The sequence below is a fragment of the Orcinus orca genome, chromosome 15 (genome assembly GCF_937001465.1).
Source record: "Orcinus orca chromosome 15, mOrcOrc1.1, whole genome shotgun sequence".
NCBI classification, from domain to species: domain Eukaryota; kingdom Metazoa; phylum Chordata; class Mammalia; order Artiodactyla; family Delphinidae; genus Orcinus; species Orcinus orca.
This window is the reverse complement of record NC_064573.1, coordinates 51,563,021-51,576,335: the sequence shown is the minus strand read 5'-3', so window position 1 is coordinate 51,576,335 and position 13,315 is coordinate 51,563,021. Positions and strand designations below refer to the sequence as shown.

Sequence of the window (13,315 nt, the reverse complement as noted above, 5' to 3'; positions counted from 1 at the left end):
GAAATATTAGGTGAATGTTACATGCAAAATATTTAATCATCTGTGTTCTTCCCCTTATACTTGTTAAAGCGTCCTATGAAATTTGGAAAATCATTGTAGTATCTTTTGAAATTCTACTCTGCATTTGGGAAATTGGTTTTTGCCTCTGGTGCTTTATGCAGATTTTAATGATTGTTGTGATAAATCCCCAGAAGTTTGTTCTCTCGGAAACCATAGAGACTCCTAACTCTCTGAGTGTGGCAGCCTTGATGGATGTGGTAAGCCACACTTTGGAAGCATTTCTGGTTATTTAATGTTTTCTGTTCTGGATTATTGACTCTTTTCCTTGTTGAAAAATTGGTCTCTGGTGACATGGTAGAGGTCACACGTTGCCTATTATTGTTTTGTTTCTTTGATCTAACACAGCGATTGCCTCTGGTAATTATACTAGTTCCAGAGAGTCTTGATGAGATGTGTTTATTTTACAGAAGAATTTCTGGTATTTCAAGGAAGAAAGTAAAATTTCCAGTAGTAACACGTAACTCCTTGTCACAAAGGAAAAATAGCATTGTCCTTTATCTTTTAACTTTGACAGATTTTACATAATCATTATGAAATTAGTTCATATATGACAGTAATTATTTCTATGGCAATTTAAGACGTATTGCATATCTGTAAGTATATTGGTAAAAACAGTTAATTTTAGAATAAAGTTACTAGGGCTAGGTTTTTATTTCAGTACTTAAAATACTTTTGGCTTCAGAAACTGTCAAAAGAAAGTCACTCAGATTTAAATGTACAGAACTATTAAAAAAGGTTGAAAACTTTGTGTTTTAATCTGTTTGCATTTTCTAAAGATTTTCAGCAAGTAGGATGAATAAAAATGAAATAGAACACTTTTGTTTTGAATGCATCATTAATTTTGTGCTTTTTTTGGAATGTGCTTGGGAAGAGATAGTATCTCTTCAAACCTGTTTAATGTATAATTGGGTAAGACACAAAAAAGCTCAATGTATTCTTTTTTTTTAAACTCAACTCCAGCTGTAAACACAATATTTTCCCCCAGGTGATTGCAATTTAATGGGGGAGTCAGACAAATACTAGACCCAACTAATTTTAATTAAGAGCAACAAATATCAATTTAAATGGATAAATAAAATGCAAAAAGCACAAAAGAGAGAACTGTGAATAAACGCTTGTTTTTAATTTTGAATTATAAACTCTTTGAGAACTTGAAAGAGCCATGTTTGATTTCTTGCTCTAGTAGTTACACATTATCACTCTCATCAGTGAATATTTTTGACGGAGAAAGGACATGTAAGCAGTAATGCCTATAACAAGTAACTTTTTTATATGAAGTTAAAGAATCTGATAGCTATAAGGGACAATAACGATTTGTATGTATGATTGTAAAATTTCTTAATAAGTGAATTGTATATACCACCAAATACCAGCTTTTGGAATTTTTACATTGCTGGTCATTTGTTCCCAGAACAATGCCCCCAAATCTACTGCTGTGCCCAACACATACAAGGAGGTGCCTCAACTTTTCTTAGTATCCTCGATGTAGCACAAGCTTAAAAAAAACCCACATATTACTTCTAACATTTTCTGCACATTTATTTTGTGCCAGGCACTATTCTAAAAATATTATATAACTTCTCATGTATTCTCACAAAAACCTATGATGTTGATTGTACCACCCCATTTTACAGATGAGAGATTAAGTAACTTGCCCAATATCATGCAGGGTAGTAGGTGCAGGATTTGACTTAAGGTCATGTGACTCCAGAGCCTGTGTGCTTAACCGCTTCAATAGTGGGATTTCTATAAATGCTGCCTGCCTGGGTGGATGATTGTTAAACTTTGGAAAGTGGGTGACAACATCTATAGAGAAAAAGATAACAAACCACTGACAAGTTATATGAAGTTGTCTATTTAGTACTATGCCTGGCACAGTCAATAAATTGTGCCTTAAAAAAAAAATCAAACCGAAGACAACTACACACACATACACACACACAAACAGAATGTATCATTTTCACTCCCACCTTTTTTTCTATTTCAAATAGCTTGGTTTAGTGGGGGAAAATAAAAACATGGGCTTTTGAGTCTAAATTTGAATTCTAGTTCCATCACCTACAAACTAGATAAGCTTGTCTCCTTGAAGAAACTGGATCAGTTGCTCTGTCTACCTGTCCCTCTTTCTGAATCTGCTTGTTTCCACTTGGTTTCATTTAACTTGGTCCTCCATCCTATAAATGGAAGTTAGCTCTAGAGTTTGACTACATTCCTTACACCCTTTGGCAGGAATACGTCCTAGGTAGTGTGTGTGCTTCATATTGTCTCCCATGGGGAGGCACACGGTGTCTCATTGCCTCACTTTTAGTGATGCTAAACTTGATCAGTGGTTCAGGAGGTGACAGACCCCTCCGCATCAACCTTTTATCTAATGGTTTCACTTATTCTCATTGCCTAAATGAATTTTGCATTAAGGGCTGCGAAGTGATCATTTTAAAATTCTGTCATTCTTTCTACATTTATTAATTGGAATTCTTCACCAAAAAAATAAAAACTCTCAAGAACCAGGGCTGTTTGGATTCTTCAGAGTATAGGATGAGCAGGATAAATGTTTCACTCTTTCCTTTTCCTTTTAGTAGCATGCAATCAGGTGCTTTGTTTGGGTTTTTTTTTTTTTTCCCAAGAGGAGTTCTCTTTTTCTACTTGAGAGGCAAAATTAATTTGCACATTTTTATATTTTAAATGTGCTTCAGTCCATTGCATTTATTCTCTTTTATGTTCAATTTCTCTCATCTTTGGCCTGTGGGAACCCTTCATGTTGATTCCTGTCTTTTGACATGACCAATTAGTCTCTGATAGCTCCTTTGCTTTCTGGCACAAGATGTTCAAGGATCATACTGTGTACAGTTGTCCCACAGTATCCACTGGGGGGGTCGGTTCCATGACCTGCCGCAGATACCAAAATCCACAGATGCTCAAGTCCCATAGTCAGTCCTTGGTAACCACGGATTCAACCAACCACATAATGTGTAGTTCCAAATGTGGTATTTCCTGCCCCAGACCTGGAATTGGAGCCTTCAGGGAGACTTGATTCTTTTCAGTGAGTATGCTAGTAGGAAACCACAGAGTACTAGGAAGTGCTTATTGTTTATTGAATTGTCATTGCTTCTGGGACTTTTCAGTAGACAAAGCTTGGAACTACAAATTTGAAACCTTCTAAAAACTATATATTCCCATCTACCTGCTCCATAACCTAATTTGCTATTAAAACCAGGCAACCCTAGTGTCTTAGATTCAGTTCTTTTTCTTTTACACCCTACAGCCCTCCCTCGGTATCGACAGGGCATTTGTTCCAGAATCCACCAAATCCACCAAAATCCACGGATGCTCAAGTCCCTTATTTAAAATGGCTAGAATAGTTGGTCCTCTGCATCTGCCAGCTTCTGCGTCCTTGGATTTAACCAACTGAGGACTGATTTCATGGTTAGGTGCAGAAACCCGCTGCTACCAAAGGCCAACTGTACATGATTTAAAAAAAAAAAAATCAGAGTTCGTCTTGTTCTTACTAGTCACTAACTGTGATGAAACCTTTTAAAAACTACTTTTAAAAAAATTAATGCTTACCTTCTCCAGAGAGTTGGTATTAAAAGTCAACCTTTATTAATAGCCCAAGTGCAGTACCTTGAAAATATTTTTACTTGGTCAAAAGAACTTGTTGAGGGAGATGGTTGGGTCAGTACAAGTGTATCATAACTGGCAAAAAATGCTTTGGAGTCTTATGCTAGAAGGTAGTAGTAGAAATGCCAACTCTTAATGGGAGTTTCTTGGTCTAAACACTGGAATGAATTTTATTTCCCCTGGAATCCTAAAGTACCAGGAAGAGGGTGGGGGTGTGCACATTGCAAATTCCATTGTTCTTACTGTCTTTTTGAGTAATAAGTCTATTTTTAAAACTACTTGTGCAGAGATAGTCATAGAGTTGGGATTAACTCAGTTGCTATATGATATTTTCCTTTTCATTTATTGTTGTAATATTGTTCACTACTTTAAAACTTGGAAGATACCAATAAGGAAATAGAAAGATCATTTAAAAACAACTCCACCCCAATAGATAAATATTAACAGTTTATTTTATGTACTTCTAGACGTTTTTCTGCTTGCATTGATATTATCTTTACAAGAAGAAATGTATTTATGAAATTTCTAGTAAATTCATATCATATTATCAATATTGTAGTCTTCTTCTTGTGACTTCTACCTACCTAAATTGTGTCCTACCATGGATGAATGAGGGAAATTGAAATTAAATGGTGTTAACTTTTTAACAGCAATAGATTGGGCAATATCTGAAATCTACTACTTCTTTTTACACGGATGCGAGAAGAAAGACAAGGAAGATAGTCTCAAATTCATTTCTTTTTATCATTCTTTAGGAAACTTTCTCTTGTCTTCACGAGAAAAATTAAATTTCTTTTAGAAAGGGGAAAGATTGGAGGAAGATAGGAAGAGTTATGTAAACATGCCTAATACTTTAGGGAGTTGATAAGAATGTTTTTGATTTCTAGATTTGCCACATAATGAATTAATGAAACATGACTGCATCTTCTAAAGTTGAAAACAATGGGGAAAAACGGGTATCAGCAAGAGAATTCCCAAAGTCAGGGGACATGATGCCAAATGATCTGATTCTTTGGAGTCTAGGGACAGGCCTGTGCTTCCTCTCCTGTATGTGTACACAGCCAGCCCTCTGTATCCAAGCGTTCTGCATCCACAGGTTCAATCAACCTGCCTATTCGGAGGGCCGACTGTACCAGCCTTTTAATATATGGGACTCGAGCATCTGCCAATTTTGGTACCCACCAGGGTCCTATAACCAAATCCCTGAAGATATCGAGGGGCAATTTAGTTATTCTTTGTGAAGTAATTTACTCTTTGTTCATTTTTACCTTTCATCTAACGTTTAAAGTGAGGTTTGGGTTTTTTTAATTGAAGAGAGAGGTGGTGTTTTTATTTTGTTTCAATTTTTTAAATAGTTGCTTGGTTTTGTGTCTAATCATCCCATATCCTACGTTCAAACTCCCTTTTCAGCCTTGTCTTGCAGCCATGATATATGTAGACAAGGACAAATCAGCAAACAAAAATCTTCTTCCTTGATTTTAATTAATTAATTTATTTATTTTGGCTTGGCTTGGCTTGCCAATTTAGGAGTACTTTATGGAGTATCCATTTCCCAGTTGGGTCATTATTGTAGGTGTTTTAACAACTGAATGGCATACATGATTAGATAGCCTAAGACGGCTGTTGCTGGAGACAAACTGATTAGAGTCCACTCCTGTCTCTTGGCCTTTTCTCATAGTATGACCTTGGGCAAGTTCCTTAACTTCTCTAGGCCTCGGTTCTCCTAAAAATGGGGGCAGTAACAGTATTTTCCTGGCAGTTAGTAAGTTCTCCATGTTACTATTATTATAATGGTTCAACAAAGAATGTTTCCTTTCACATTTCTTGACAGTAACAATGATGACAATTACTGCTACTACCATCACCACTATGACCATCACTAGTAAGAATAATAATGACAGCAGCAGCTATATCATCTGCCTGCTAGGTGCCTACCACTGTGATATGTGCTTCATATATAACTGAACATTTGAAAAATCAGCATATATATATGTATATCTTCTGAAATCTGATCTGATGCTTTAAAAAAGCCTTTGGAGAGTTAGGTTAAAGGAAAATTTTCTCCTTGTTTCCTGTGTACTTAATAACTACTATAAAAGTAGTTACTGCATTAATAATACAGTAATTATTAACCATGAAACCACTGACAAAAAGGGAATGAAAACATTACTGATCAAGTTGTAGCTTCTTGCAGTGTGTATTGCTTCTTCTTTCCATTTTCAGCAGAAAAAGAGTTGAGGAGAGGTGATGGAGGCGTTAGCAGGCACCTGTTTCCAAATCTACTCTTTTCCTTACGGCTCCAGTCCCTATTCCTAAAGCCACCAGTGATAGAAGCTGCCTGTTCTACTCCGCCCTTCTTTTTTCTATCTTTCTGTAGAGAAGAGAAAAAGGCTAGAGCAGAGAGGCACCAAACCACACTGTCATGGTGGTTTGTACTTGATTCCACTTGTATTTTGGGCAATTAATTAGTGGTGCAGAAAGAGCTCATATTGGGTACCATCCCTTTCTTAGAGATTTCCTCAATACCCCAAGAGTACCTATTTGCATCTCAGAGGTCTGTAGTACTATAACAAAACATTTAATATAGTTTTCCCTGTGTAATTTCACAGTAATAAAAGAAAACATGGAAAAGCAATACAGTGCAGTCTCACAAACTTAATGTCAGCCAGAGACATAAAATATCTGCATATGTACAGAATTCACAAGTCTGTTCTTTTTGTATTTCATTTAACAACTGATTCTAAAAAGTATTTCTCTATTTTCTGACCTGAAGTTAGATTTATTCACGCTGACTCTTAGTAGGATGCTATGTCATTGCAGGCCCTGGGGGCTGTTTGAGATTCAGAGGAAAGGAAGGCTGGTAATCTAGGTGGATAAGGCCAATGATTTCAGTGACCCTAAATATTACAGCATATGATATTAAGAATACACTGCACTAAAAAAGCTTTTTCCTTTGAACTCTGCCCATCTTTGGGTAGCATTGAACTGTCAGTGAGAAACTCCATACTCAGCACCAAAAAAGTTTGGGGTCAGTTCTGTCATTCTTCACCTTATCATTATCATTTTTAAAACTGCCCAGTTATGTTTTCATCTGGAGTAGTCAGCCCCTTCTTTTTACTCTCCCAAGGCTGTTCCATGGGTACTTCCTGTTGGCTTCGTCTGAGTATTGCTCAGGATTATGCTCTTGTAGGATTATGTGTATGTTTTATGGTGGTGAAACTGGATCGCCCATGTTTATGTTACTTTAATATTTTAATCAGCACAATATTCATTTGATATATGTCATATTACTCCTTAAACTATGCTTAAATTGAAGGGATTGAGATCATGCAATCTTCCGTGTATAATTGGGCACTTCTTTATTCAACTAAAAAGATCTCTTGGAGAATGTAGGTTTTCAATGATGAAAGGAAGATAATTTGTTGAGCAGGTAATAGATTAAGAAGAGGCAAGATTTCTAGGCATTTGGTGCTCTGGAGAAAGGCTAAAGGTCCACCTTTGAAGTTATTCCATTGTTCTCCACGAATAAAAAATCCCATGGTTGACTGTGCTAGTTCCTGGTATTTTGCTCCCTTCAACAAAGAAGAAAGGTAAAATGGCTATTCGATTTTGACTTAGATGCATAAACTAGTGACACAGCATATTTCTCTTCCAACCCGCACCCTGTTTTGATTATGCGTGGTTCTGTTGAAAAATAAATTGCTTTAGAAAAATTAAATGTTTATAGTTGTACTGGTGGGGTTTTAGAAGCTTGGGCAAAAACTTGGTATTTCAGGAAAATTTCATTTGACGGGCTTTGTTGATTTTCTGCCACTTACAACTTTGAATTGGGTATTATATGTATACTTTTGTGTATGTACTTATTGTAAGAAAGAACCTAGTAATTTATTTTTTCCAGTTTTACTGATATGTAACTTACATATAACGTGTATTAGTTTTAGGCATACAACATAACTATTTGGTATGTGTATATATTACAAAATTATCACTACAATTAGTTTAGTTAACATCCATCACCTCACATAGTTACAAAATGTTTTTTTCTTGTGAAGAGGAACCTAGTAATTTAAATCCATGGCATTTGGTTTCTTATTACCTACTTTGAGAAAGGTTGTCAAAATATGATTACAGCTTTTCCTCCAAATCATAGGAATCTCCAACAAAGCTTTGATAAACTGAGACCCTCTGATGGGAATCTCTGTATACTATTCACTGCTACCAGACATCATGTAAGAAGCCTCCTTTGCTATATATAGAAGCAGTTCAGAGCCACCAAAATCTCCTATGGAGCTCCTTTGTGTGATCTAGGAAACCTGAGAGGAGGGTTGAGGTGTGGTATGCATCACCCCTTCTCTGCTCATGGGTCATCACCACTGGATCTTGGCTCCCTTTACCTGCTGAGCCCGATGCATGCTCAGGGTCCTCTCAAATAGTCCTCCAGGGAGTCAGTCAGAGTTGGAGCTACAGATGAAATTTAATATCTACCCCTCTCCTTGATGGGGAAAGTGGAGCTAAGATATTCTCAAAATTGCGTTTCTTGAAATGGGATTTACCCAAGTTAAGCCCATCCTCTAGGAGTGCAAGATTTGTCATCTAGATATTGAGTCCTGGTTCTGACCTTTACCAGTGGGGTGATAGTGGGCAAGTCACTTGGCTTCTCCAAGCCTCAGTTTTTTCATTTATGAAGTGGGAAGAGGTCATACCTACTTCAGAATACTGAGGATTAAATAAAGTAATTTTTGGGAAGTGCTTGGTATACTGTCTAGCCCAACAGTTCTCAGACTTTTCATCTCATAACCGCTTTATACTCCTAAAAATGATTGAGTTTTGTTTATGTATATTATATTTATTCGAATTAAGAAAATTTCAAAGTATTTATTAATTTAAAAAATTAACAATAAGCCCATTATATAGCAACATAAATAACATGAAAAATAACTGTATTTCCCCAAAAAAAGTTAGTGAAAAGAGTAGTCTGTCTGCTTCTGCATTCAATCTGTTGCAATATCACACATCATATAGCCTCTGGAAAATTCCACTATAAACGTATGAAAGAATGAGAATGAAAAAGGCAAATGATATCCTAATAATAGTTTGAAAAGAGTTTTGACCTCATGGAACCCAGAAAGGGTCTTGGGGACCTCAGACCAATCGTTAGCATAGCCAACATTTAGCACCCAATAAATTTAGTTATTGATATACATGGAAGTTTTTGTAACTAGTGATGAGAAGTAAAGGCGATTGCTTCAAAACTTCTTGTTCTGTACTTTCCTAAAGGGTCCCAAATAAGACTGTGATTCAAACTAAGCAAAAGAAATAACATTGTTTTTTAAATAAATACTAATAATACATGAACAAGTTCTTTGAATTTTAAAAGGCTCAAATCTTGCTTTCAGGAATTTGTCAAATGTATTATCATAAAGCTTTTATTTTTTTTTCCAGAGAAGACTCTTTTTCCCTCCTAGGGTAATAAGATCTTAGTAGAGAGAGAAGTAATTTGATATTTACTCTGAAACCACTGATAGTGTTCCTATGGGGTTTTGGCAGCCTACCAATTTAAGAAGGTGTGGCTCCATTGTCACCATGCTGGGCTTCACGACTGACAGGTCAATCTTGATTTACTAGTTGGAGAACCTTCACTTAAAGCACTTATTATGGTTTGATCCTCAGATACAAGATCCCTTAAAGGGGCTTTTTGAAAGCCCCTTTGGATTCTAAAGACAAGAAGCAAAAGTGATGTAACAGATAAATTGATAAGGTGTCTCAAGAAATATAGGTAAAGTTCATATAGTTCCAATCTTAGGATATATGGGTATAGTTTATATCAGCTATCTGTGTACTTTGCAGACATATGGCCCTCTAATTGTATCAATTTTCTCCTTTCTCTTTTTCCTTGGGAGGTAGTGTAGACCATGGGGAATTCATATGCTGGGCAACTGAAATCTGCTCGATTTGAAGAAGCTCTCCACAACTCCATAGAAGCCTCTCTCAGATGTAGTAGTGTGGTACCACGACCAATTTTTTCCCAGCTTTACTTGGACCCTGACCAGCATCCTTTCTCATCTGCAGGTAAGTTTCTCAATCCCACACATTTCTAGACTCCTTTTAATAGAAGTGGGATCTCCAAATCTGGGGGTATCTGAAATAAATGGGTTAAATGTTAGTCAATGCCAGTCTCCCTGTCCTCAGATATTTTTCAGAACTATGAATTTTTCTTTTGGTTATTTTCCCACAAGCATTTTTATTAAGTTAGCTATGATTTATTTGCTTACCCAGATGTAAAACCCAAGGTGGAGGATCTGGATAAAGATTTGGTACACCGCTACACTCAAAATGGAAGCCTGGATTTTTCTAACAATCTAACAGTAAATGAAATGGAAGATGACGAAGATGATGAAGAAATGTCTGATTCAAATAGCCCACCAATTCCCTATTCACAAAAACCTGCCCCCGAAGGGTCTTGCACTACAGATGGTGGGTTGCCTTTTTTTTTTTTTTTTCCCAATTCCTCTAATATTGTCTGGCTAGTTTCCAATCATTGCATGGGGTGCTCAAGGCTGGGAACCAGTAATTACAGAAAGGAATGAGGACTGATTATGCTTTCACTCACATTATTGCCTGTGATTTCATAGCAGGTGTCTATTAAGAAAGACAAGCATTATCACCCCATCTTGTAGATGAAGAGACTGAGATTCACAGCAATTGAATGACTTCTCTGAGATGGTATGTGGCAGAGGCAAGCCTAGACCTAGCTCAGGACTTTTTCAATGCTCCAGGTGCTTCCTGCAAGAATGTGACTCTTTCAGAAACTTTATTTTAGTGATCTCTCTTTCTACGTCTTTCTGTTCCACTCTCAAAACAATTACAGAGATATCAGGTGTTTTAATATTTACCTTTTCCATATATTTTGAAAATTCATCCAGTATACTGTTATCTCTAGAAGATTAAAATGAACATATTTTGATAATCCCACTTTATTTATCTTCAACCTCCTCTTCTACCAAGGCTTTAACCACACTTTTAAAAAGAAAATCCTACGTAAAATGTTTTCAGTATTTCATGGTTTTGGTGATGTAACAACTTAAATTATACTCACTTACCTCCATTTAGTGGCATACGGTGCTGTTTTCTGGCCATCCCAGCCTGATTTCTAATTAGTTCATAATTTGATAGTTTATAGTTTGCCCATAGCTCTTCCAGCTTGGCTTATTCTAAGGTAGTTCTAAGAGTCCTCTCCCTCAAAGGCAGAACAGCCCTGAAATTTTCCTTATGAAAATGACAGTGAAATAGAGCAATACAGTGCCTGGATTTGTTTCAGCATACCACCTCCTCTTCATGGGAAATCCTCTATTTACCTAAGACTCCTAAGACTTAAAGGAAGGTAAAGCTATTTTTAGAGGCAATTTAGATAAGCAGATAGTTAACACCCCATGGGCTTCTGGGGGTGCCATTCAGATGTAAAATCTGGTTGCTAATTTCTTATGTAAATTATTGGTAGGTTCCTACCCTGCTGGGAGGCAGTTGATCGTCTAAAGGGGTAAAGGGCCGCCAGATTTTAGGCCTCCAAATACTGCTTTGATTAGTTTGTGTTTACAGCTGTTTCAGTAAACTTCCCCTCCCCCATTTAGATTACTCTGTAACCTTCAAGCTGGAGATAATTGGAGAATGCAAAATCTGGTTCTGTGAAGTGAAAACCTTGGCTATTAAGGAAATGCAGATGAGGTTTACAAAGAAGGGCTCTGTACTATGGCTCCCCTTTAAAATGAAAATCACTTGCTGCAAGAGTCTTGCTTTTAAGGCAGCATGTCAGTATTACTCCCAGAAAATGCGTTTGAGAGTAGGGGCAGGTTTGTCAAATAAGTTATTTGTGTGCCCCATAACGTACTTTTCTTTCCTTGATTACAGTAAATAGGCTTACACCCCGCCCCCCCCCCCTACTTAGGGTACTTTTCCCCAGGTCCTCCAGTAGCCTCTAAAAGAAAGATCCTATCTTTCTTTCAGGATTAGTTCAGATATAATTTAAAATTACCCTAGAGGGGAGTAATAAGGTTACTTCTTATTTTATCTTAGGTTTTAATTGAGATTTAATATTTATTATATTAATTTTCTGACATATTTCTAATAGTGGGGAAATTGAACTACCTGCTACACCAGATATTTGGATCCTATAGGTCTTGAAATATAATCACATTTCATAGATTCTTTAGCTACTTCTTTAGACACACACAGAGCTTATTTTCAATCTTTTTAAAAAACTAAATTAAATATTGCTCTTTGCATAACATATTTTTTTTCTTAACTGGGGATCCCTGATGATATATTTTGTATATAATTAGCTGATCTGAATCACAAGAATGAAGGTTTGGAGGAAACAGTCCAGACCCTTGTGAGCATATTCTCTAACTACAAAGTGAAATCAGGAACTTTTCCTTGACTTTGCAACCATTTCTGGCCTTGGATTGATTTCTTCGTGACCCTGTTCCTGGACTCAGCCTTGCCTTTTCTTTCTCACCTATTCTCTTTCCTCTTAATTAAATCACCTGGGTGGCTTCTGCTGGTGATTAACTGGAAGGCAAGAAGATAAAACGGGACATTTTAAAAATGGACTTTTAACACAATTTAAGTGTAGTTGATTTATAATGATGTGTTAATTTCTGCTGTACAGCAAAGTGATTCAGTTATACATATATATATGTACACACACACACATATATATTCTTTTCCATTATGGTTTATCACAAGATACTGAGTACAGTTCCCTGTGCTATACAGTAGGACCTTGTTGTTTATCCATTCTACGTATAATTTGCATCTGCTAACCCCATACTCCCAATCCATCCCTCCCCGTTCCTTGACAACCACAAGTCTGTTCTTTGTTAGACTTTAAGAACAGATTTAGATTTACAGAAAAATTGCTAAAATAGTACAGAGTTTCTATATATCCCCACAGTTTGCCCTATTGTTAGCATGTCACATTACTAGTAATTTTAGTAATAATGAAAGTCCATAGTTTATTTGTGTTCTTTAGTTTCTACCTAATGTCCTCTTTCTGTTCCAGAATCCCATCTAGGATACTACATTAGATTTAGTTGTTATGTCTCCTTAGGCTCCTCTTGGCTGTGACAGTTTCTCAGACTTCCCTTGTTTTGGCTGACCCTGACAGTTTTCAGGATTATAGGTCAGGTATATTCTAGCAGACCTTCTATAGGAGTTTGTCTGATGTTTTTCTCCTGATTAGACTGGGGTTATGGGTTTGGGGGAGGAAGATCACAGAGGTAAAGTGCCATTTTCATCATACTATATCAAGGGTACTACTATCAACATGATTTATGACTATTGATGTTGACCTTGATCACCTGGCTGAGATAGTGTTATCTCCACTCTCACCCCCACCCCCCACCCCGCCCCGCCCCCATTACCATACTGTGGAAGAAAGTCACTGCACTCAGCCCACACTTAAGGAATACGGAGGAGTTATGCTCCACATCCTTGAGGGCAGAGTATCTAATACATTATTTGGAATTCTACTGCATGGAAATTTGTCTCTTCTTCCTCATTTATTAATTTATACAGTCATTTATTTATATCATTATACACTTATGAATATTTATTTTATGTTTTGGGTTATAATCCAATA

General features: G+C 36.6%; 1 protein-coding gene across 2 annotated transcripts in view; it reads left to right on the top strand.

The window, feature by feature from the left end:
• The window catches only part of GREB1L (GREB1 like retinoic acid receptor coactivator), a 260,529-nt gene that overhangs the window by 128,612 nt on the left and 118,602 nt on the right, over positions 1–13,315 (top strand). For both annotated transcript variants that reach the window (XM_033435348.2, XM_033435347.2), the window contains exons 3-4: positions 9,583–9,747; positions 9,955–10,152. In XM_033435348.2, coding sequence (XP_033291239.1) covers positions 9,591–9,747; positions 9,955–10,152 — 355 coding nt within the window. In that variant the 5' untranslated portion in view covers positions 9,583–9,590. The remainder of the gene's footprint in view (positions 1–9,582; positions 9,748–9,954; positions 10,153–13,315) is intronic.